Source organism: Hypanus sabinus, chromosome 20 (assembly GCF_030144855.1).
Source record: "Hypanus sabinus isolate sHypSab1 chromosome 20, sHypSab1.hap1, whole genome shotgun sequence".
In the NCBI taxonomy this organism is placed as follows: Eukaryota; Metazoa; Chordata; class Chondrichthyes; order Myliobatiformes; family Dasyatidae; genus Hypanus; species Hypanus sabinus.
The window spans coordinates 62,313,604-62,334,719 of record NC_082725.1 but is presented as its reverse complement, the minus strand read 5'-3'; the positions used below and the strand labels follow the sequence as shown (position 1 = coordinate 62,334,719).

General features: G+C 42.3%; 1 protein-coding gene across 1 annotated transcript; it reads left to right on the top strand.

Annotated features, from left to right (window-relative positions):
- Nucleotides 1–9,210: 9,210 nt before the first annotated feature.
- LOC132378637 (C-C chemokine receptor type 9-like) lies at nt 9,211–10,278 on the top strand. The gene has a single exon (XM_059945754.1). The coding sequence runs from the start codon at nt 9,211–9,213 to the stop codon at nt 10,276–10,278; it is 1,068 nt and encodes a 355-aa protein (XP_059801737.1).
- The last annotated feature ends 10,838 nt before the right edge of the window (nt 10,279–21,116 follow it).

Below are 21,116 nucleotides of genomic sequence, written 5' to 3'. Positions count from 1 at the left end.
GCAGGACCCCACACACCCCTCATACAAACTCTTCTCCATCCTGCCATCTGGGAAAAGGCACCGAAGCATTCGGGCTCTCATGACCAGACAGTGTAACAGTTTCTTCCCCCAAGCTATCAGACTCCTCAATATCCAGAGACTGGACTGACACCAACTTACTGCCCTCTACTGTGCCTATTGTCTTGTTTATTATTTATTGTAATGCCTGCACTGTTTTGTGCAGTCTTGGGTAGGTCTGTAGTCTAGTTTTTTTTTTCCTGTGTTGTTTTTACGTAGTTCAGTGTAGTTTTTGTACTGTTTCATGTAGCACCATGGTCCTGAAAAACATTGTCTTGTTTTTACTGTGTACTGTACCAGTAGTTATGGTCAAAATGCCAATAAAAAGTGACTTGACTTGTAAAGACTTAAGATGAGAGGCAGAATGTTTAAAGCAGCTGTGCAAGTTAAGAGTCTGCACAGAGTGGTCAGTGCCAAGGGTAATGGTGGAAGCATGTACAATAGCAGTGTTTAAAAGTCACTTGCGCATGCATGTTTATATGCAGGGAGTGGATTATATGTGGAGGTGGGAGAAGGATAAGTTTAGCTTAAATTGGCACCATGGTTGTTACAGACATGGGGGCTGCTGTGCCTGTTCCTGTGTTGTACTGTTCTAAGTTTATTGAATTCAGAACCTGAATCCAAAAATGTGCAAATGAGGGCTCAGTTTCAACCACTGCAAACAGACCTGGCCGTAGGACTTTGCTCTTTAAATCTCCAGGGAGAAGATGCTGAATGTGTAGAGACTGCCACAGATTCAGTAAGGATAAGGAAAACAAGACTCAAGCAATGAAGGAGAAATTGAGGAACTGCATTTTCTGGAGTGGTCATTGTGTTGACTGATCACAAGGTGTGGACAATCAAACAACACTTAGCAACATTCAATGGGCTTCTCCAGAACAAGTCTTGTTCAGGCCTCACAATGGTTTAAGTTCCAGAACTGAAAGTGAGTTCCCTTGCCAATTGATTGAGTGTGGTAGTGAGTTGCCCTTGTAAAAAGAAACTCCATGGGCAGTAAGGGAAAGTTTGGAACCTAACCACACACATACAAAGGTGGTCTTGGTTGTCAGAGATTATCAATAACTATAACCACCAGGGTTTCAGTATGGAAAAGTATTTAACTGGGGGAGGGTGAATTATGATGCTTTTGGGCTGGAGCTTGGGACTATAAATTGGGAACAGATATACTCATGAATATGTTCAACAATAACATAGAGGTTGCTTACAGAGCACTTGCATGGGGTTTTAGACAGATCTGTCCCGTTGAGACAGAGAAAGAATGGCAGGATGAAAGAATCATGTTGACAAGAGATGTGGAACATCTAGCCAATAGGAAAGAGGAAGAATATTTAAGGTTTAGGAAGCAAAGATCAGATAGGGCTCTGGAGAGTTTTGAGGTAGCCCGGATGGACCTCAAGAAGGAATTTAGGAATTTAGGGGAGCTAGAAGGGAACATGAGAAGGCCTTGGTGAGAAGGATTAAGGAGATCCCTATGCATTTTATATGTATGTGAAGAACAGGAGGATGACTAGAGTGAGGGTAGAACCAATCATGGAGAAAAGAGAAAATGTATTTGGGAGTCTGAAAAGGTAGCAGAGGCCCTTAATGAATAATTTGCTTCAGTATTCACCAGTGAGAGGTTCCTTGGCAAATGCGAAGACAGCGTAGAATGTGTTAATATGCTGGAATATGTTGACATTAAGATGGAGAATGTCAGAATCAGGTTTAGTATCACCAGGTGATCCAAGGCCGGGTGGAGAGCCAGTGAGATCGTGTCCACTATAGACCTATTGTGGTGATCAGCAAATTGCAGTGGGTCCAGGTCCTTGCTGAGGCAGGAGTTGATTCTAGCCATGACCTACCTTTCAAAGCATCTTGTCACTGTAGATGTGAGTGCTACTGGACGATAGTCATTAAGGCATCTCACACTTCTGACTGTAGCAGTGAGAGATTGAAAATGATTTTGAACACCTCTGCCAGTTGGTTGGCACAAGGTACCAGAGGCTTACCAGGAACCCCTTGTGAGCATTCTCCCTCCTGAAAGGCAGCCTGACGTCAGTCCCTGTGACAAAGATCACAGGATCACTAGGTGCTGCAGGGATCCTCATTGCTGTAGGTTTATTCTCCCTTTCAAAGCCGGCATAAAAGGCATTGAGCTTGTCAGGAAGTGAAGCATCACTACCATTCATGATGTTGGGTTTGGGTTTGTAGGATGTAATGGCCTGAAAACACTTCCTGAGTTGACGTACATCCGATGTTGCCTCCAGCCTCACTCAGAATTGTCTCTTTGTTCCTGAAATAGCCCTCCAAAAGTCATACCTGATTTTTTTCTACAGGCCTGGGTTACCAGACTTGAATGCCACAGATCTAGCTCTCAGCAGGCTACAAACCTCCAGGTTCATCCACAGCTTTTGATTTGGGTATGTACCGTATGTTCTCATTGGCACATACTTATCCACACAGATTTTAATGAAGTCGTTGACAGCTGTGCTGTACTCATTCAGACTTGAAGATGAATCCCTGAATACAGTCCAGTTTGCTGATTCAAACCAGTCCTGTAAGCACTCCTGTGCCTCCCTGCTCCACATCTTCTTGGTCCTCACTATTGATGCTGCAGTCTTCAGTCTCTACCTATACTCAGGGAGTAGGAGTACAGCCAGGTGATCAGACTTTCCAAAGTGGACAGGGGATAGCACTCTTGGTGTAAAAGTGGTCAGTGTGTTGGTTCCTCTGATACTACAAGTGATTTGCTGGTATAACTCTAGCGGAAAAAGTCCAGCCACTCACCAACCCCGCCTCCCGTATACGCAGGTGCTGTGGGAATCAAGTTAATGCCGCGTCGCACACACAATATCAAACTCACACCAGATACCATTATGGAATATACTTTAAAGATTTTACTAAAACTAAATGAGTACTAACCATACAGTATATATGAAGGAAAAGAAAATAAAGTAAAAGGCACCAAAACTTATCAGAGTTCAGTCAGTTTAGTGCACATTGTTGGAGCTCAACCATCGACCCCTCGTCACTTTCCTCCGACCTCCATGTCCTCGCACCTGGGACCACCCCGGTGGTCGACCGAGCAGTGCAGCGCACGTCCACCTTCGGCGTCTTCTTCCCGACTCCCCGAAAAGATGGTGAAAACCCAGCTCCACCCAGCTCCCAGACCCACAAGACAAAATAACATTCCCCCATTGATTAACAGATGAATGCAATCCCCCGTTATTGGCAATTCTAAAGCTAAACAACTGTGAGAGAAATCACTTATCATAACAAAGAAGCATTCCTTCTTATAACAAAACAAAGAAGCCATTTTGATTAACATACGCAGTACATTGTACATAATTATTTACAGACTTTTTCAATCTGGCCTGGTTAAAATCCAGAAGGTATCAGGATGTGCTGTTTCATGCCTGTTGATCAGATTGATCTGTTCATCTAGAGCAGTGGTTCCCAACCTTTTTTTGGCCGTGTCCCACCTAATCACCTCTAAAATCCTGATGCCCCCTGTGGTGATATATAATTCTTATTATTCAAAAAGTGAACTCCTATTCACCTGGAGGAAGCCTAAAAGACCATTAACTTGGTTTAAACAAGCTTCCAAAGAACATGGCATTCATGAAAGAGAAAAATAAAAGAACCAAAGGACTGTTAAAGTTCTGAGGAAGAAATTACTAAGAAATTGTAAAAGAAAGAACATTAAGTGATATTAAAATAATAATAATAAATAAATAAAACAATGCCGATTCGTTTCTACAGCATACAAAGATAGATACACCGTTTAAAAGAGATGACGCAATGTACACACCTTCACACCACCAAGAACCGAAAGCTACTGCAAAAAGCAGCATTGGCGCGACCTCGTACGAGTTTCTTACACGTTGGACTTGTTCATTCGTTCCTTCCTACATCAGTCAATTCATTAGTTTAATTTTGAAAGCCATTTGGTGGTTGTAATGATGGTGATACACTATATATACAGTACATACGCAATTACACATGTACATACACACAAGTATTTTTATGTATGCATACTGTATATACACATATGTATTAACTTGCACACACACTCATACTCACACAGACTTACTAGAAAAAATTCACTGTTAATAACTCATTCTCGAATTGCCCCCCTTAAAAATCAAATTCCGCCCCACATTGGGAACCACTGATCTAGAGTCTGTTTGACATTAGCTTGAGGTAGGATATATACCACTACTAAAATGGCAGATAAAATGGCTTGATTGCAAGGTGTTCCAGGTCTGGTGAACAGGACTGGGGCGGCACCATCACGTTTGTACACCATGAGGAATTGATCACGAAGCAAACACCCCTCCCCCCACCCCTGTCTGCACTCAGCTTTAAGTGACACAGCAGTCCTGTCTTGGCAGTGTATTCTGAATCGATCTGACATTCGAGAGGGTGCAGAGGAGGTTCACGAGAATGATCCCAGTAATGAAAGAGGAGTGTTTGATGGCTCTGGCCTATACTCACTGAGATTTAGAAGAATGGGGGGGGGGGGGTTAATTGAAATCTACCTGATATTAGAAGTCCGAGGCAGAGTTGACATGGAGATGATGTTTCAAATAGTGGGAGAGTCCAGGACCAGCCTGAGAACAGAGATGAGGACGAATTTCTTCAGGCAGAGTGTGGAATTATTGCTGCAGACAGGCCAATTCACTGGATATATGGTCTTCTGGTTTAAATAAATCATAGGAGCTGAATTAGGCCATTCAACCTATTGAGTCTGCTCTGCCATTCAATCATAGCTGATTTATTTTTCCTCTCAACCACATTCTCCCACCTTTTCTCCATAACCTGTGACACCCTTACTAATCAAGAACCTATTGACCTCTGCTTTAAATATATCCAAAGACATGGCCTCCACAGCCATCCATGGCAATGAATTCTGCTAGTTCACCACTCTGGCTAAAGAAATTCTTGCTTATCTCTGTTCTAAATGGACGTCACTCTATTCTGATGCTGTGCCCTTTGGTCCTAGACTCCGCCACCATAGGAAACATCCTCTCCATGTCCATTCTATTTAGGCCTTTCAATAGTCAATAGGTTTCAATGAGATCCCCACCCCCACCGTAATTCTCCAGTAAGTACATGCCCAGAACCTTCAGGAGTTCCACAGCTGTAAATCCTGTTGCTCCCAGGATCATTCTCTGGACACTATCCAATGCCAACACATCCCTTCTTAGATGATTCTTTGCAGTACTCCAAGTGCAGTCTGACCAATGCATTATAAAACCCCAGTATCATATCCTTGCTTTTGTTTTCCAGTTTACTTGAAATTAATGCTAATATTGCATTTGCCTTCCTTACCACCAACACAACCTGCAAATTAACCTTCAGGGAATTTTGCACAAGGACTCCCAAGTACCTTTACACCTCTCATTTCTGCATTATCTCCCTGTTTAGAAAATAGTCTTTGCCTTTAATCTATCTACCAAAGTGCATGACCATACACCTCCTTAAACTATATTCCACCTGTCAATCAATGTATCAAGGGAAACTCTGAAGTGCAAAACCCTGTTCCTGAAGGCTTAGTGGGACCAAGCTTGGGTGTATCCATATGGATTGAGGGTATTTATGCTACGAGGGGTGATTGATAAGTTTGTGGCCTAAGGTAGAAGGAGTCAATTTCAGAAAACCTAGCATATTTATTTTTCAACATAGTTCCCTCCTACATTTACACACTTAGTCCAGCAATCGTGGAGCGTACGGATCTTGAACCTCCAGAAAGTGTCCACAGCAAGGTTGATTGATAAGTTTGTGGCCTACCATAGAAGGAGATGAGTTATTAACTTCAAACTTTCTGCATAATCACTCAAAGAGTTGAACCACATGTGCTTGTAATGAGAGCTGTATAACTCATCTCCTTCTACCTTAGGCCACAAACTTATCAATCACCCATCTGTGGACACTTTCTGGAGGTCCACGACCGCTGGACTAAGTGTACATGTAGGAGGAGACTATGTTGAAAAATATATGTGCTAGGTTTTCTAAAATTGACTCCTTCTACCTTAGGCCACGAACTTATCAATCAGCCCTTGTAGATCTATTCTCGACACAGGTTGTCAGGTTATTCTGCTGTACAAATCCTTCTACAACAGGTATTTGACACATTTACCATTGATGCCACTCAGTACCCTGGAAATATGAGACCTTAGTAGTGATGATTACCCATATGATGATTATTTGTCGTTGAAACTGGAGTTTTCAGAAGCAGGTGTTGGAGTAGCTGAGGCCCTTGATACATTAGTGTTGGTCTTTCCAGATAAGGTTGAGAAGGGTGAAGCTTCCATTATTGTGGGAACAGATACTCCCATTGTGAGAAGGCTCGTGGGAGCATACAAGGAGAGAAAAGGAGAAATTTTTCTGAAAACCTTATCCATTTGCCTGGTGTTCAGAGCTGCTGTTGAGAAAGTGCAATTTCCCAAGCAGGATGGTGAACATAAACGAGAAACAGTGTGATACACCCAGTCCAAACCCATTGTGTTACATCCTAGGGAAGTAGTTAGAGTGACGGGAAACTACAGAACCACAGACATCTTCAGCCGTCCACGCAAGTAGGATGACAGTGACTGTCAGAGAGAGAGGTTACTCTCAGATATGGGATGTTGATGGCACATCTTTCCCTGTGAGGGTAATTTCTAGTTTTCCTGTGAGAAAACTGGATGTCAGACAGGCTCCTGGATTGGAAAAGTTAGCACCAAAGTCATTCAACTTTGGTGACTCCCTGGTACCTGAGGGATGGAAAAGGAGAGTGATGGAGAAGATGCTGAAGCTCAAAGGTGTCTTTTCTACTGATCAGTTTGATATGGGTTGCTCCATTAGTACTCACCATGCTATTAGGGTGATGAAGGACACCCAATTTAGAGAGAAGTCTCAACCGTTAGCACTGGTGGAGGTGGAAGATCTGCTGAAACTGAAGGAAGCTGGAATTATCACTGAGTCGAGGGGTCCTTAGGTGTCACCCATAGTGGTGGTGAGGATGAGGAATGGGAAGGGACAAATGTGTGTTGATTATCAGACACTGAACAGGCATACAGACCCAGACCGATATACTTTTCCACAGATTGACGATGCTCTGGCCTGCCTGAGTGGAGCAAAATGGTTCAGTGCATTGGATCTAAGGAGCAGGTATTATCATGAGTGAAGCTGACAAAGAGAAGACGACATTTATATGTCCACGTGGATTCTTTCATTTTGATAGAATACCCCACAGCGTATCAGGAGCACCAGCTACTTACCACAATGTCATGCTGTACTGCACACAGACACCAGTCACGAGGAATTAAAGGTCAAACATGAGGAAATCTGCAGATGCTGGAAATTCAGACAACACACACAAAATACTGGTGGAACACAGCAGGCCAGGCAGCATCTATAAGGAGAAGCATTGTTGATGTTTCGGGCCGAGACCCTTCGTCAGGATTAACCGAAAGGAAAGATAGTAAGAGATCTACTATCTTTCCTTTCAGTTCTGACGAAAGGTCTCGGCCCGAAACGTCGACAGTGCTTCTCCTATAGATGCTGCCTGGCCTGCTGTGTTCCACCAGTATTTTGTGTGTGTTTTAGGTGATGCACCATCAATAACTCACTCTGAGACGTAAGGCGAGATATCGGCTTTTATTGACTGGAAGAAGGAACAAGCAGTGAGTGACCACCATTCTACATCCTGGAGACTGAGAGGCCGGGCTCAGGCCTTGATCACCTTTATACAATGGTCTGTGGGAGGAGCCACAGGAGCAGTCAGCAGGGGGAGTGGCCAGACAGGTATATGTAGTTCACCACAGTAGGGATTAGAGGTGTCCTATATCAAGACCAAGACTCTGAACTCCAGAACAGCCTGAGCTGTAATAGTGTTGTGCTAGCCACTATGCTACATGACACCCAATTACATACTGGCATTATGACAATTTAATACTATTTTATCCTGAATTTCAATGGCACATTTTAAATTCAAAGATACAAAGTGCATTTATTATCAAAATATGAAAGCAGTATACCATCCTGAGGTTCATCTTCCCCACAGACAGTGACCAAATAAAAAGGAACCATGGAACCAACCCGTTCAAAGAGAATCATCAAACCTCCCCCATGTGCAAAAAAAAGCAAAAACCCAGAATATAAAACAGAGAATCAAAAGGCACATTCAGTTCATTGTCTGAAGGCTGCCCTCATTCAAAAGTTGTAACAACAGCAAACAGAACTAGAACTAGAAAGTGAACACATCATAAAAACTGAATTAGAGTCCAAATCTACAATCTGTGTTGACTAAACTTTGTTCCAGCACCATCCGCCAACAGCACTGAGGGTGAGAGGGCTCAGATCACTCGAACAAAACGCAGGGGGAAGTTGTATAATATTGACATAAGATGTAAAGAGCAGCATCTTGCTTGTTGCTTACGGACTCTTGGACTCTTGGACCAATAACTTCTTTCACATCCTCCTCCTCTTGTTTCTGGACACAATTCACCTTGCTTGTTTATTCTGTTATTGTTACTCTAGCCTTTCTGCACTGCAATCTCTGCATCACTCTACTGTTTTGCACTTGTCATTGTATTTATTATCACCAAGAATACTGTTTACTCTGTAAGCTTCACACCAGCAAGGGATTTCATTGCTCCCTGGTGTATATGGCAATAAAATAAGTTCAGTTCAAGTTTATTGTTGCCTAATTGTACATGCATAGAACCAAATGAAACAATGTTCATCTCACGAAACATACATCACATAAAACCAAAATATTAGCATAAATAAGTTAATAAAATAAAATCCAAAATGTATGCAGTGTGCAGCACAGGTAACAAGTAAACAGCTTGCTAGCCTAGTGAATAGATAATTTAATAATAGGTGAAGTTGTAATTTATAGCCAAACTATTGATGCTGAAAAAGTAAAATCCCTTTGCTATATCCAAGTCATAGAACTACACAGCACAGAAACAGGGTGTTCAGCCCACTGAGTCTAGAATAACCTGGAAAGATATAACCCTGCCTGTTTTTGGTCCAGCCTATACAAGCTATCCCAAGAAATTAATCACATGTGAGAATCTTTGCTGCATCTTTCCATAAGTGATCACCATGGTTTATGGTTCTTTGATTCCACTTGTCACTGTGGTTGGTTAACTGGTGATCTGTTCACTTGCAGGAGAGAATATGGCCGGAGCTGACGATGACCAAGATTTAACCTTCCCAACCATCACCAGTACCGTAGAGTATTATGACTATGATGAAGAATCAAGTGGAATGTGCAGAAAATCAGAAGTCCGACAATTTGCTCAATATTTTCTTCCACCTTTCTACTTCTCTGTGTTTGTTTTAGGGTTTGTGGGGAATGTCTTGGTTGTTGTGTTGTATGCTTACTACAAGAGAATAAAAACCATGACAGACGTTTACCTCCTAAACCTCGCTATTGCTGACATCCTCTTCCTCTGTACTTTGCCATTTTGGGCACTGAATGCAATATCCGGATGGATCTTTGGAAACTTTATGTGCAAAACAGCTAACAGCATTTATAAGATCAACTTCTTCAGCTGCATCTTGTTGTTGTCTTGCATCAGCATTGACCGTTACATCGCTATTGTGAAAGCAGTGAAGGCACGGGCTTTAAAGAAAAAAATGCTTCTTCAGAGCAAGTTAACCTCTCTAATTGTCTGGGTGATTGCTGTACTGTTGTCTCTGCCAGAGTTTTGCTTCAGCTTACAGGATGAAGTCCAGAGAAGCTGCTTTACAGACTATCCAGAGAAGAACCTGAAAGCTACAGGGTTTGCAGTTCAGGTTGCTGCAGGATTTTTCCTGCCTTTTACTGTCATGACAGTTTGCTACTCCATGATTGTTTGGAAGCTTCTCCGGGCCAGAAACTTTCAAAAGCATCGAGCTATAAAAGTGATAGGGGCTGTGGTAGCTGTCTTTGTCCTCTCTCAGTTGCCATACAACAGCATCATGATCATGAAAGCCATGGATGCGATCAATATTACAATAACCGACTGCCAAACCGTCAAGAACCTGGACATTGCCACCCAGATTACACAGTGCATTGCTTTCCTGCACTCCTGTCTGAACCCACTGCTGTATGCATTTATAGGAGTAAAATTCCGAAAAGATTTGTTGAAAATCATGAAAGATATAGGCTGCGTCAGGACCTTAACCAAACCACAGCAGAACTCTTGTAAATTCTCTCCTGATTATTCAGAAAGTGAAATGACAGGGACATTTTCCTTATAAACCCAAGTTAACGGAGATAGACCACAGAATGCTGTCGTCTAAATTACAAATACTTTATCAAGATAGAAAAACCTATAAAAATAATCTTGTTTATGCTTTTTCTACTTACAGCCCATTTTTCTACTGGCAGGGTAGCAATGAAGATTCTCCATCTCTGGTGATGTTCGGAGCTCCCTTCAACATGTCAGTAGCTTCCTCTCGGTTTTCATTGCTGTCAGTCATGCAAGTCCCAGGTGGAGACTCAGGAACGTTGTTGTACTCAGGTGTAGAAGGATTCTTCATTACCGTTTCCTTAACAATTTTGTTTTATCAGTCAGGGTTGTTAGCCCTGAGCTGAACCCCCGAACCTGGAGGACTAGTGGACCACTCTTAGTCTGGCCTCTACCCCTTGACCAATTTGGCAAGTTTGACCCTACCAAGAGCCAAAGCATAAAGCCCTGACTACAGCCAACGTGGCTCTCTGGGTCACTGAGGCACGCAAGCCTCCAAAGCTAACGACAAGGTTGTGGTCCTCTTGGAGGTTTTTCTACTTCATGTTGGACTTATTTTTTGAGTTAAAGTAACTTAATTTTGCTGTCATTAAAAGATGAGAGGAACTTGACATTAAAAGCGAAATGAGCCACAAAGGGCTTGATGTCCAAATAGAAATATTAAAATAGGTAATGCAGTGGCACCATGCTTGAGTAATAAGCCAATGATATCACAATGTAACACAGGTTTACCTTCTCAGCCTGAAAAGTGTTGTTAGAAGGGATGAGGGAGCAACATTTTCACTTATACTCTCATGGCCTGGGTTCTGGAGTGCAGACACAGAGATGAGTCTCATCCCACCATGGCAACAGTGAAATGAAGACAGATTTCATCAATGAAGTTGGAATTCCATGTGACACAGAGTGGGACTGTTTGGCTTATTGACTTTGTGAAGGCTCAGTCTTATTGTAACAGTAACAGTGAATATTGTGTCAAATAATATTTATTTCTTATTGCCTGGTGGATTGGGAAAACCAGCATCCTGAAATAATGTGGCTCAGATATCTCTCCAGATCTAAAGCTATGTAGCTGGTCTTTATCCTTTCCCGGACAGACCTACCAGGACACATCCTGGAGCCTTAATCATTTGCACCTTGCAAATGAGTAAAAGGGCCATAGAACTGTAAAGTACATTGGAGGAATACAGGCAAAATTAAAGTATTAAAGAACCATGCACCATACCAGTGAGATACCATTGCGGCCATTCCTCCTGTACAACAATTTATTAGCATTATAGTGAGTGCTTTACGGAGGATTTTGTTTCTGCATTAGATCCTGAGTAAGAATTTAAGGTTTGGGCTATTTTAATTCTCAGCAGTTTTCATGCATTTATCAATGAAATAGCTGCAGTATTTTTATTGGTTGGCTGAAAGGAAATTTTTGCATATTTTGTTCCTGTCAATATTTATTGCATGGACTGCTGGGAAAGAGTTGAATAGGTGATATATGCAAAATGCCAGAATGTGTGGCAGAATAAGGAGAAATTATTCCAATAAAAGGAATCAATCATTTAAAACCAGAGTATGTAGAAATTTCTTATTTGGAATTCTCTTCTCCAGAGAGTTGTGGAAGTGAGATCACTGGAGATATTTAAAGTGGAGGTGGATACGTTTTCAAGGGCTGAGGGGATCTGGCACTGAACCAGAATTAAGGCCTGGGGTAGATCACTTGTAATCTTACTGAAAGCTGAGGCAGGCTTGAGAGACTGAAGGTCAACTCCCGATCCTGGCTTTTTTTCTGTTCTTGTGTCAGACACTGAAGGTTTAAATAATTAATTTTAACTAGATATTTTACAGAAGATAGCAATTCATACAATTAGCATGATGTTGTTTTAATGCATTAAATAATCCTCTTTTATTGATTAAATGAACTTTGCTGTTTTATGTTACATTCTGTTCAATGTTTTGTTGTCTTTCTCTTATTTTTGTATTTGCTTTGAGAATAAAACTTTATGTTCTGTACCCTAAAGAATTCGATTGTTTTACTTGAGCAGACTGGTTGTTGTGATGTACATTTTGTTAATGTGTATCTTGCTTAACTTTGATAAAACATTTATACTTGCAGTTCCACAGTTTTGTATGTTGAGTCCCTACTGATGGACTGGTGTTGGTGAGGTGTTGCTGTTTTGGTTACGTATGTTGACCCAGGTTAAAGTTTTATTTACAATTCAGTTTTCTGAGATTTTGGAAGAAACTCAATAGACAATAGGTGCAGAAGTAGACCATTCGGCCCTTCAAACCAGCACCGCCATTCTGAGATCATGGCTGATCATCTACTATCAATACCCTGTTCCTGCCTTGTCCCCATATCCCTTGATTCCCCTAACCATAAGATACCTATCTAGCTCCTTCTTGAAAGCATCCAGAGATTTGGCCTCCACTACCTTCCGAGGCAGTGCATTCCAGACACCCACAACTCTCTGGGAGAAGAAGTTTTTCCTTAACTCTGTCCTAAATGACCTACCCCTTATTCTCAAACTTATTTGCATATGATCAAATACACAACCTTCTCTGAACACATCACTTTAGACGAACAGCAAAGTAGAAAGATGTTATAAATAAATTGCACTAAAAAAAACTTAACGTAAAAGAGTAATCCATTGGTGTTCACTGTAGTCAGCAAAGGTTATACACGTAGCAATTTTTCAACTGTTACGAACCCTGTAACTAGGTGTCTTACCAGCAAAGATAGAGACGTCTGTTGGAGTCTGGTGATACTATTTTTAACAGTATTAGTAAAAATACACAAAAATAATATCAATGCAAATATACAGATAATATACGTCATCAATACTAAACCTGAAAGCGCGGGTATAATAATAATCAATAAGAAATAAGCTCTATCGTTGTCTAGGGGATAATGAATTGTCCGATGGAAATATAAAGTTTGTTTCAGTTCACACAGGCTGCCATCGTTTGTTTGTCACTGAGTTGCCATTGTTGGAGAGAGAGAGAGAGAGAGAGAGAAGAATGGGAACAGTTACCGCTATTGTTTTTGCCAACCTTCCTTTATGATTTTGATCCGTCAGGTGTCTCGTTGTTATGGCCGTACAAGTATGACCTCTCCTTTAGCTAAACCGTTCTTCCGTGATGAACCTGCCACCCAGGCAAGGGAGGAGACACATGAGCTCTCACCGGCTCTCGCTATAAAACGCTGTCACTGGATTTCTAGTGTTTCTCCTGGTGCGTCTGAGGGGTGTTCCCCAGACCCTACTTTTATCCCCACTCACGGGGTCTCAGGTGTCAATCAGGTTGGGATGATGCAATCCCTCAACCAGACCACTCTGGTTGTCCCCTGAGGGGTTTCAATGAATAGTACAGTACTCAATACACAATTCCTTCTCCAAGAGACAAGAGCAGTAATCAGTGGTTCCGTTCCGCTTTTGTTAGGAGACATTCCACTTTTTGTGTATTCCTCTGTTGTCAACAGCAACTGCCTTTTCTGTTATCCTGCGTCTCTCTCTCTCTCTCTCTCTCATTACTGACATGATGTGTATCTCTCTCACTTCCTGGGTGTCAGACCCAAAATAATACTGATCTTGCGATTCTCAAAAAGGAGAGGGCGACTTGGCACCCTTCAGCCCATCAGAGTTGCTCCACATTCATAACACAATGTAGTGCCGGGCTGATTCAGAAAGTTCAATATTACAGATGCTGGAATAAATTGGAAATGAAAGCAGAAAACGCTGAGGACCTTGGCAAGTCCAAGCTGAGAGAAGCAGAGTAATGAGAGGGAGTTCCCATTGAGACCTACCAGGCACTGAAAGGGCTGGACAGAGTGGATGCGGAAAGGATGTTTCCTTTAGTAGGAGATGCTAGATGCAAGGGCATAGCCTCAGAGTAAAGGGATGCCCGTTTAAAACTGAGATGAGGAGGAATTTCTTCAGCCAGATTCTAGTGAATCCAGACTGTGGAGGTCAAGTAATTCAGTGTATATAAGGTCTACTTTCCTCTTCTATTATTTTCCTCCTTCTTCCTCCTATCATCTCCTACCTTCTTACTTCATCACTGACTGACCCACCTTCCCCCTGATTTGGTTTCCTCTGTCACCCACCAGTTTGTACTTCTTCCCTTCCTCCCCAGTCCCTTTGAAGGGTCTCAGCTCAAAAATGCTGACTGTTCACTCTTTTCCATAGATTCTGCCTGGCCTGCTGAGTTCCTTCAGCATTGCTGTGTGTTTCTTTGGATTTCCAGCAGCTGCATATTTTCTTGTGTATGAGTTACTAGTGTATCATCTTGGCTAATAGAACTGCTGAAATTATTAATTGCTTTAATCACATTCAGTGACAACTTTGGAGCATTATGAACACTGGAATCTCCCAGTGATGGCTCCTGATCCCCAGCTGTAAAACTGAGGCAAAAGAATTCAGTCCCAAAGTGCTTGGGTGAAACATGCTGATGTAGACAGATGGCAAAAACATGGATTCTGGCTGCATATGATTTGCAAAGCAGTGCTCATTTGTTGGAACCAAGCCTGGTTAACTTTACCTGGAAAATCACTATTGACAAAAGAGAGGATTCCATCCAGGACCAGAGTGTGGGTGTTGAAAACACAGCCAGGACAGGTATCTGGCAGGGGTTGAATTGGACCACAAGTGTTGAGCATCATTAACTTTATGACCTCAAAGTCAGTAAGAATAAGGTGCCAATATTTTTCTCCTCCAACTTGTCTCCATTTGTTTTTTTAAGTTTAAAATGAGTTGTTTTCCAAAGGACTACTTTTCCTTCCCATCTGCCCCCTTCCACCCCCACCCCCCACCTTTTAATCTGGCATCTCCACCGTTCCTTCTCAGTCCTGATGAAGGGTCTCAGCCTGAAACATTGGCTGTTTACTCTATCATAGATTCTGCCTGACTTGTTGAGTTTCTCCAGCATTTTGTGTGTGTTGCTCTGGATTTCTAACATCTGCAGATTTACTCGTGTTTGTCACTGGATTCTGAATTCCAGAGGAGTGAAAAATTGCAAATGTCTCTCTTTAAGAAGGAGGGAGGCAAAAGACAGGAAATTATAGGCCAGTTATCCTGGCTTCTTTGGTTGGGAAGATGTTGGAGTCCATTATTAAGAATGAGGTTTTGGAGTACTTTAAGAGGCACACGATAAAGTAAACCAATGATAGTATGGTTTCCTTAAGGGAAATCTTGCCTGACATTGGAATTCTTTGAGGAAATGACAGACAGGCTAGACAAAGGAGAGTCAGTGGATGTTGTTTTCTTGGATTTTCAGAAGGCCTTTGACAGGGTGCCACAATGCAGCTGTTAAACAACATAAGAGACCATGGTATTACAGGAAAGATACTAACATGAATAGAAGATTGGTTAGAAGTGAAGAGTAGGAATAAAGAGGACCTTTTCTGGTTGGCTACTGGTGACTAGTGGTGTTCTACAAGGGTCAGTGTGAGACAGGTACTTTCCACATTATATGTCTATGTCAGAATTGATTACTTTGTGGCAAAGTTTGCAGACAATACAAAGATAGGTGGAAGGGCAGATAGCGTTGCAGAAAAGGGAGTCTGAAAAGGACTTAAACAAACTAGGAGAATAGGCAAAGAAACGACAAATGGAATATTGTGTAGGGAAGTGTACAGTCATGTACTTTGGTAGAAGGAATAAAGGCATAGACAGAACAAATTCAGAAATGATGGGTGCAAAGGGACTTTGGTGTCCTTGTGCAAGATTCCTTGAGGGTTAATTTGCAGGTTGAAGTGGTGGTGAGGAAGGCAAATGCAATGTTAGCATTCATTTTGAGAGGACTAGAATATTAAAAAACATGGATGTCACAATGATCAGACCAGACTTGGAGTATTTTGAGCAGTTTTGAGCCCCATATCTAAGAAAAGTTGTGCTGGTATTAGAGAGTGTTCAGAAGAGGTTCACAATAATGAATTTGTAAATGGAAGTGTTAACATATGAGAAGCATTTGGTGGCTCTGGGATATACTCACTGGTGTTTAGAAGACTGAGAGGAGATCTCATTGAAACCTATCAAACATCAAAAGGCCTAGGTAGAGTGAATGTGAAAAGAATGTTTTATATAGTAGGGGAGTCTAGGACCAGAGGGCACAGCCTCAGAATAGGGGTACATCCTTTTAGAACAGAGATGAGGAGAAATTTCTTTAACCAAAGGACGGTGAACCTGTGGAGATCAGATGTACTTAAAGTGGTGGTTGATAGGTTCTTGATTAATCAGGGTGTCAAAGATTACGGGGGTGGGAGGGGGAGGGAGGCAGCAGAATGGAGTTGAGAGGGATGGTAGATCAGCCATGATGGAATGGCAGAACAAGCTTGATGGACCAAATGGCCTAATTTTACTCCTCTCTCTCTTGGACATATGGACAAGTGTGAAACAAACCTAGCCCTTCTAGCACCTTGTCTCTGAAGAGAATAGAGAATGTACTTTGTGGAGAAGCCACAACACTGTAAGAGTGAGATTGGAGAGTGGGATGTTTTCCATGTTTTTCCCTGTCAAAGAGCCTGTCACCAGTTGACACCTCTTCATCTGAGGTTCTGGGTGGTGATTTGCATATATTGTGATTATTGTTTGGACTGTCCAAGTGAAATCAATTCTATTTTTAGGATTTCTCAGATTGCAGACACACCTCACAAATGGCAACTGTTGGAGAAGCATAGTCTGGTTGTTCGTTGCAAAGTGTGAAGGGTTTTTACACAGCCTCCATTTGTATGAACAGATATCAAAGTAACCAGATGAAAGGTTAAACAAAGGAATCAATCCTGAGTCAAATTTCCTACCTTCTTAGGTGTCAGTGACACAGTGACTGGAATATCTCTGGATGGACATACAAGGTGGAGTCTGTTACCTTCCACTAGATTCAGACCTTTACCAACACTGGAGGGATAACCTTACAGCTGGAGGGTTGATTTGGATAGACTGGATACAGAGAGGATGTTTCCATTTGTTGGAGAGTCTAGGATCCAAGGGCATGGCTTCCGAATGAAGGGATGTCCCTTTAGAAGTGAGATGAGGAATTGCTTCAACTAGAGGATGGCAAATCTAAGAATTGTTGCTACAGAGAGCAGTGGAGGTCAAGTCATAGGATAGATTTAAGGAAGATAATGATAGGTTCTTGATGGGCAAGGGGGTTAGAGTTATGGGGAGAAATCATAAGACATAGGAGTAGAATTAGGGTTAAAGGCAACCCTCTCAGGGTTAAAGGCAAAATGAATAAGAATAAGGAACCTTGGTTCTTGAGGGATATTGGAACTCTGATAAAGAAGAAGAGAGAGATGTATAACATGTATAGGCAACAGGGAGGAAATAAAATGCTTGAGGAGTATAAAAAGAGTAAGAAAATACTTAAGAAAGAAATCAGGAGGGCTAAAAGAAGACATGAGGTTGTTTTGGCAGTAAGGGTGAAGGATAATCCTAAGAGCTTCTAAAGAACAAAAGGATAGCGAGGGATAAAATTGGTCCTCTTGAAGATCAGAGTGGTCGGCTATGTATGGAACCAAAAGAAATGGGAGAGATATTAAATGGGTTTTTTGCATCCGTATTTACTAAGGAAACTGGCATGGAGTCAATGGAAATAAGGCAAACAAGTAGGGAGGTCATGGAACTTATACAGATTGAAGAGGAGGAGGTGCTTGCTGTCTTGAGGCAAATCAGAGTAGGACCTGACAGGGTATTCCCTCGGACCTTGAAGACTAGTGTTGAAATTGCAAGGGCCCTGGCAGAAATACTTAAAATGTCGATATCCATGGGTCAGGTGCCGGAGGATTGGAGGATAGCTCATGTAGTTCCGTGGTTTAAAATTGGCTCAAAAAGTAAGCCGGGAAATTATAGGCTGGCAAGTTTGACATTAGTAGTAGGTAAACTATTGGAAGGAATACTAAGAGATAGGATCTACAAGTATTTGGATAGACAGGGATGTATTAGAAAAAGTCAGCAGGGCTTTGTGCGTGGTAGGTCATGTTTAACAAATCTATTAGAGTTTTTTGAGGAGGTTACAAGGAAAGTGGATGAAGGGACGGCAGTGGATGTTGTCTACATGGACTTCAGTAAGGCCTTTGACAAGGTCCTGCATGGGAGGTTAGTTAGGAAGATTCAGTTGCTAGGAGAGGTAGAAAATAGGATTAGACATTGGCTCAATGGAAGAAGCCAGAGAGTGGTTTTGGAGGATTGCTACTCTAAGTGGAGGCCTGTGACTAGTGGTGTGCCACAGGGATCATTAATGGGTCCACTATTATTTGTCATCTATGTCAATGATCTGGATGATAATGTGGCAAATTGGATCAGCAAATTTACTGATGATACAAAGATTGGAGGTGTAGTGGACAGTGAGGAAGGTTTTCAAATCTTGCAGAGGGATTTGGACCAGTTGGAGGAATGGGCTGAAAAATGGCAGATGGAGTTTAATGCAGACAAGTGTGAGGTGTTGCACTTCGGAAGGTCAAACCAAGGTAGAACATACAAGGTAAATGGTAGGACACTGAGGAGTGCAATAAAACAGAGGGATCTAGGAGTACATAATTCCCAGATAAATAATTCCCTAAAAGTGGCGTCACAAGTAGATAGGGTTGTAAAGAGAGCTTTTGGTACATTGGCCTTTATAAATCAAAGTATTGAGTATAAGAGCTGGAATGTAATGGTGAGGTTGTATAAGACATTGATGAGACCGAATTTGGAGTATTGTGTGCAGTTTTGGTCACCTAATTACAGGAAGGATATTAGTGAGGTTGAATGAGTGCAGAGAAGGTTTACAAGGATGTTGCCGGGACTTGAAAAACTGAGTTACAGAGAAAGGTTGAATAGGTTAGGACTTTATTCCCTGGAGTGTAGAAGAATGAGGGGAGATTTGATAGAGGTGTATAAAATTATGATGGGTATGGATAGAGTGAATGCAAGCAGGCTTTTTCCACTGAGGCTAGGGGAGGGAAAAACCCAGAGGACATGGGTTACGGGTAAAGGGGGAAAAGTGTAAAGGGAACATTGGGGGGGGGGCTTCTTCACGCAGAGGGTGGTGGGAGTGTGGAATGAGCTGCCAGATGAAGTGGTAAATGCGGGCTCACTTTTGATATTTAAGAAAAACTTGGATGAGAGGGGTTTGGAGGGATATGGCCCAGGTGCAGGTCAGTGGGACTAGGGAGAAAAGTGGTTCGGCACAGCCAAGAAGGGCCAAAAAGCCTGTTTCTATGCTGTAATGTTCTATGGTTCTAATTAGGCCATTTGGCCCATTGAGTCTGCCCCGCCATTCAATCATGGATAATCCTTTTCTCCCCTCCTCAACCCCACTGCTTCTCTGTTTTAAATGGAATCCCTTCTATCCTGAGGCTATGCCCTCTTGTGCTATATTCACCCACCACAGGAAACATTCTTTCTACATTTACCCTGTCTAGGCCTTTTAACATTCGAAAGGTTTCACTGAGATTCCCCCTCGTCCTTCTAAATTCTAGCGAGTACAGACCCAGAGCCATCAAACTTTCCTCATATGATAACCCTTTCATTCCTGGAATCATCCTTGTGAATTCCTCTGGACTCTCTCCAATGCCAGCATATTTTCTCTTAGATGAGGAGACCAGAACTGTTCACAATACTCAAGGTGAGGCCTCAGCAGTGTCTTATAAAGCCTCAGGAACACATTTCTGCACTTGTATTCTAGACCTCTTAACCTCCTTGCCAACCAATGATCATCCTCTCTATCCAGGCCAACCCTCCAGCTGAGTTCAGGGATGAAAAAGAATAATTCACAACAGAGCAGATTTGATGGGCAGAGATGCCCAACTCCACTCGTACATCTTGTGATCTTATGATTCCTTGGTGGTTGTGGTGGTGGGAGAAGGAATGCTAGTTCTTCACAAGGGTAGTGACAGGTATTGAGGATGCAAGGACAGGCTGCTGAATTCAACCCAAACCCTTTCCACACCAGAAACAGACACACAGCTTTTGACCTCTTCCTGGACAGTGGAGGGGACTGCTTCCATCTCTGCTTCAACTCTCATGTCCCCATTGAGCTTGGTCCTACTGGACAGCAGGCTAGCTGAGGAATAGTTTCACAACTGGTGGGTGTTGGCTGGTGTTCTCTATCCTGCAACAGTGGCTGAGATCTTGGTCCTGTCAGTCCTGTTGGCAGGCAGTTGTCCATCACATCCTTTCCAGAAAAGCTGTGTGGATTCCCCATACCCTTTGGTACCCTACACAGCATCAATAGCTTTATGGCCACTGACGTTTATAGAAAGCTTGCAGTTGAGCTCTTTTCCCCACATTTCTCCTGGCTGCAGTCCACACCAGCCAGTAACTCAGTACATACAGGTCTGGGCTTCAGTTAACTTCTGTCATTAGCCAAATGCCAATGTCTGAGCAGAGACCGCGCGTTTCAGGCAGAGCCCTGTCCTCTTCGGTTTCTGCCAGTTGATCAGCAGATGAAGGTGAGGTTTCTTGGGTAACAAACTAAAGTGCATACAATGCATGAAGAGATCTCATTGAGACTGGCTGTGGATGAGGGTGGAAAGACAGTTACTTAAGAACACTAATCTTTAAGACTCTCCTTTCCATTGTTGGCCTCTGGCTGTATATACACTGTGGGCAAGTAATGAGAAGAAATGGTTATAGACATTGCTGATGGATGAGTGTTGGAAAGGAACTGTTTGTGTGTGGTTGCTGGTAGCTGAAATTAATTAAATTAATTGACAAGGTTGAATGTTGAACTGATGTTTCCACTGACTGGCTTCTCTAGAACCAGGGATCACAGTTTCATAATAAGGATTGGTCATTTGGGACAGATGAAAAGGAATTTCTTCACCCAGACAGTCATGAAACTTTGGAAATCTTTTCCCAAGAGAACAGTGGATACTCAACT

Coding starts and splice junctions, on each gene's coding strand:
- LOC132378637 (XM_059945754.1), top strand. CDS start 9,211: ATGGCCGGAGCTGACGATGACCAAGATTTAACCTTCCCAACCATCACC.